Source organism: Sinocyclocheilus rhinocerous, unplaced genomic scaffold, assembly GCF_001515625.1.
Source record: "Sinocyclocheilus rhinocerous isolate Xijiao unplaced genomic scaffold, SAMN03320098_v1.1 scaffold2319, whole genome shotgun sequence".
Classification (NCBI taxonomy): domain Eukaryota; kingdom Metazoa; phylum Chordata; class Actinopteri; order Cypriniformes; family Cyprinidae; genus Sinocyclocheilus; species Sinocyclocheilus rhinocerous.
In genome coordinates this window covers 156,275-161,310 of record NW_015658546.1, presented here as the reverse complement: position 1 = coordinate 161,310, position 5,036 = coordinate 156,275, and the positions used below count along the sequence as shown (strand labels likewise).

General features: G+C 40.4%; 1 protein-coding gene across 1 annotated transcript; it reads right to left on the bottom strand.

Moving 5' to 3' along the window:
- Positions 1–2,297: 2,297 nt before the first annotated feature.
- hs3st1 (heparan sulfate (glucosamine) 3-O-sulfotransferase 1) lies at positions 2,298–3,968 on the bottom strand. Its single transcript, XM_016531187.1, has 2 exons — positions 3,866–3,968; positions 2,298–3,348 (listed from the first exon to the last, which is right to left on the bottom strand). The coding sequence occupies exon 2, from the start codon at positions 3,305–3,307 to the stop codon at positions 2,453–2,455; it is 855 nt and encodes a 284-aa protein (XP_016386673.1). The 5' UTR covers positions 3,308–3,348; positions 3,866–3,968; the 3' UTR covers positions 2,298–2,452.
- Positions 3,969–5,036: the final 1,068 nt, after the last annotated feature.

The following is a 5,036-nucleotide window of genomic DNA, read 5'->3' as shown; positions in this document are numbered from 1 at the left end:
TCTCTCTCTCTCTCTTTCTTGCTCCTTCTCTCTCATTCATACCCACACACGCTCTCTCTCTCTCTCTCTCTCTCTCACACACACACACACAGAGAGAGAGAGTGGTAACTAGCACATTTCAGCTGTGAGTTTTGAGCTTATGGACAGTGAATCATGTAAACATGCAGATCTGATTCATCTGGACTGATCGCTGGAAACACACACACACACACACACAAAATATAAAACACCACGAAACAACCTCTGAGATCAGACTCAAACACTGCAGGCAGATGATTTTAATGAAGAACTCTTTGAGTTGCACAATGACTGACGAGAAATAGGAGGAGAAAACCAAGAACACACAGAATCAACTGTACAGATCTTCTGATGTTCCTCTGGAAACTGTCGAGTTCTGCCAATAAAACACTGAATTAAACCGAGTTCACTGCAACAGCGAAACAATGTATTCATGAGCAGAGTTCACACACACACACACACAGACTTTTTCACACACACACACACACACACACACACACAGATAACATGTTCTCGTTACACTTTTGCTCACGTTACACAATAACAGTTCAGAGAATGACATGTTACGCTCCTATAACTAATTAAACATTACAGATGACCCCGAAAACTAAAGTCAAACACCGGGAAATTCTCCAAGCTTCAGTCTCATCACACAAATATGATCAGAATTTCTAGACTAACACACACACACACACACACACACACACGTGTTTATTTAGCTCTCTAAATGGGGACACTGCATAGCCTGCAATGGTTTTTATATACAGCTAATTACAATTACTGTTTGTATATCCTATTTTTTTTTAACAACTGAGGACATTCCCAAAAGGTTTTGCTAATTTTGGATACAAACCAGTATTATTAGTTACCTAGATTAAGACGGAAACCATAAAAAACCTTTTCATTACTTACAAAAAACTAAAAATTAACTAAAATAAAATAACAATAAAAAACTTAAACTTATTTCAGCAAGTTTCCAAGGCAACATTGCTCACTTTCATTTTGTTTAATTCGATGCACTAAAAATAACTAAAATAACATTAATTAAAAGCATATATACATATTTTTTAAAAAAGAACACACAACAAAATTAGTTAAATTTAACTAAAATTAACAAATATAAAATATAAAATTAAACACCAATTCAAAATATAAAAACTATAATAATGTCTCAATTATAAAACAATACTGGTACAAACACACACACACACACACACTCTCTCTCTCACACACACACACACACAGAGTCAGCAAAAGAGTGACAGAAACCCACAGAACACCAGATCATAGCAAAAATAACTTTATTACTGAATGATTCCTTCATATAAAACATTTAATAATCAGAATACATAGACTAAATCATGAAATTAAGGAGGAACTTTTCTGTAACACAGACTGATATAAAGAGAAACACACACACATTCATAAACTTAGCAGCAGGAAAACAGTATTTGGATGATTACTGTCACGCATTAACGTATAAACAGAAGTATTTCACATGCATATGTCTGTATATGTGAATATAAGGTTTGCTAACAGCTCTGAAAACGAACTCCATTCACATCCTGATTAGTGGTCGACCGATACGGGTTTTTTGACAGCCGATGCCGATGGCCGATAAAAAGCCGATATAATTTGATTTATTTTCATTTATATTTAAGAAATTTTAAATAATTTGAAAATGGATTGGATGGTCTCCAGTCAAGCTGAACTCTCCTCCTCTGGATCCGACTAAGTTTGCAAGCTTTGTGAAATTAAATGTTCATTAGTCATTCAAAGATTTGTTTAAATGATATAAATGCGTATTTGCTGAATGCTGACGGCAAACGAGAAAGTATTATAATGTTTGCCTTTCTATTACTAATAATATAAAATCAATCGTTATAATACTTTTTGTATACATTTTAATTCCTTTGTTTAACAATTCTATCTGATTATTAGACAGACTTCTATTCGTATTACACAGAACTGAACGACGACACTGCTCACATTCTCCCTCTTGTTCGCTACAAAATAAAAGTCAGCCACGCCGTCAAAATAGAGGTCCCGCCTCGAACACATCGGCCAACCAGAAAAACTTATCGGCCGATGCCGATATTTGAAAAATGCCAAATATCGGCCGATATATCGGTCGACCACTAATCCTGATCTTACTGTGAACGATTCGTCAAAAGCGAAACTATAATAATGATTTTATCTATCTATCTATCTATCTTCAGTCTGATTCTATCTATCTATCTATCTTCAGTCTGATTTTATCTATCTATCTACACAAACTACATAATCTCTTAATCATAAGAAAAGCTCACTCCACCTCTGAAAAAAGACTCATCACATTACGGGTTGTTTCATGTTACGGCATTCGAGATGTTCCAGTTGGTTCAGGAGCAATTCCTTCTGTGTTTTCAGCTTATTTGACTCGTTCACACGCTTCTCACTTCCAGTCGAACGTTCTTCCGACCAGCTGGAAGAACTCCCGGTTGGGTTCGTGAAAGAAGCGGTGGAGTTTGCACAGGATTGCGGGCGCCACGTGCGGATGCTTGCGACCTTTAGAGCCGTGCAGGCATCGCTCGCGCCGGCGGTCGCGCAGACAGAAGAAGCCCTTGGTCTGGTTGAAGTAGAAGTTGGAGGCGTTTATCTGCGGCTCCAGATGCAGGAACTCCTCCACCTTCTTCATCTCCGGAAGAGGGTTTCTAATCAGGGCCGCTCCGTCCACCAGATGAACGCGGCTCCTGGGAAACATGTCGAGCCAGCGCCGCATGTGGACGTGATACAGACTGCGGTTCAAGGCCTTGTAGTCCAGGTTGAGCTCTCCGTCGCGCATCAGCAGCGTCTCGAGCGACTGCTGCCGCTTGCGTTTCTCCAGACGGTTGTGGAAGACCTGCGTGTAATCGGACAGCAGTCGCTCGGTCGGCTCGCGGACGATCAGCAGCAGCCGCGCGTCAGGATTCATTCGTCGGATGCGCTCAGGAACGCGGGCGGAGGTGAAGTACGCCGGGGTTTTCTCCACCGTCAGTTGACCCGAGCGAGCGAGCGGCATCTGGGACACGTACCAATCCGCGCCGCGCCGGTAGTGACTGTCCCAGTCGAAGAAGTGCACCTCGCTCTGAGCCGCGACGATGTCCGAGTGGAGACTCAGCATCTCGATGAGAGCGCGCGTGCCGCCCTTCCTCACGCCGATGATGATGATGTCGGGCAGGCGGCGCGAGGCGTTGGCGGGGGGGTCAGCGGTGGCGAGCGAAGGGGATTGAGTGACGAACAACAGCAGAGCGACGATAACGGAAGCCATCAACACGACTAACACGCACACGCATGAACGCTCACACGCCTCTGGAACAAAACACAAACACAGGGTCAACTCCATTAAAAACACTCTCGACTTCAAGAATTATGTGAATTCATAAGAAACCAAAATGAAACATAAAACTGCAATTGTAGTAATTTAGTTTTTTTTTTTTTTTTGGTAAAATCTGACATGAAACTAAAATTAAACATCTGAGGATTTGTCAGATTTCACAAAATGCATATGAAACCATAATAAAATATAAACATGTGATTGTAGGAATTTAGATTTTTATCTCATCATTTACAACCGAAATAAACTAAATAAACCTTGACAGTCAGGACTCAAGGTTAAAACATGTTCATTCAGTGATAAAACACTCCATAATCCTCTAAACTTTTATATACATATTTATACACTTTTTGACACATTATTGAGCTGAACTGTATGCGGTTTGTATGATTCGCTTTAAAAACATGATATTTACAGAATAATACGACAAATAACAAGGACATGATAATCTGGTGGCATAAACGCGCGACCGATAGTGATCAATATTCTCACCTGCCGATCGGATCCATCACGAGAAACTCCTTAAGAGGAGAAACCAACCATCTGGAGGATCCTCCGCGAACACACACACTCACACACACACACACACACACACACACACACTCGAGAGAAAGTTTCCTCGCACAAGCTTCGCCGCGCCCCGCGCTGACGTCACCTCCGCGGCCCCGCCCCGTTCCGGTGACATCAGCGCGGCTTCGCCCACCCGCGTGCCAGCGCTGCATTAAAGTTTTCTGTAAACACTTGCATGTTGATATTTCATAATTGTTTAAGGATGTACTGTCTGGTTTTAGTCACAAACTGTGTGATGATGATTCTTTTAATTCTTTGAATGCCTTCGTTTGTATCATTGATATTTTTATTCTTTTATGTGTGCACAGCACTTTGATAAACACTTGCTGTTTTTAAAAAGTGCTTTATAAATAAACTTTGCCTTTGACATTTATTTATTTTAATATTCTGAGATGCTGCTGGTTATGTTCATACTGCAGTCCCAGCTGACAAAAATATGTTCTGAGAATGCTTTGCTAAAGTTCTCATTAAAACATTATTTCTGAATGTTCAAAACGCTCAGAATGTTAACCGTTCAAAAATGTGTTTGTTAAAAACAATGTTACATTTGATTGTTTTACAAACATTATGGGAATGTTACTTTTGAATATTCTCTGAACTATCTCAGATGAACGTCTAACTAAAATCGGTCAAAAGTTAGGGTATAAATAATGTTTTTGTGCGAACGCTTTGAGAACGTTATTAAAGACCAGACAACTCAGAATGAATGTTCTATTAACGTTACTGGAAGAACGTTTGTACAACTTTGCCAGAACGTTCTCTGTTCACTTGTGCAATTCATGAGCAGATCATGTTTAATATCAGATCAGCTCCATTAGCAAACATGATGATGACACACACAGCAGCTCAATGCACTTTACTTCCTTCAGCGAGTAAACTGACCAATCACAGGAAACAAGCACTTAAACCCCAGCTGACTAACACACACGTTTGTCTAGTTATGTAAGTGATCGCTGCAGTGGAGCGGATTTATAATGAAACGCTCTCAATGTTCCTGCAGCTCTTTGGTTTGTTTAGTGCTCATACACCATAAACAGAAGATTCTCACACACACACACACACACACACACACACACACACACACACACACACA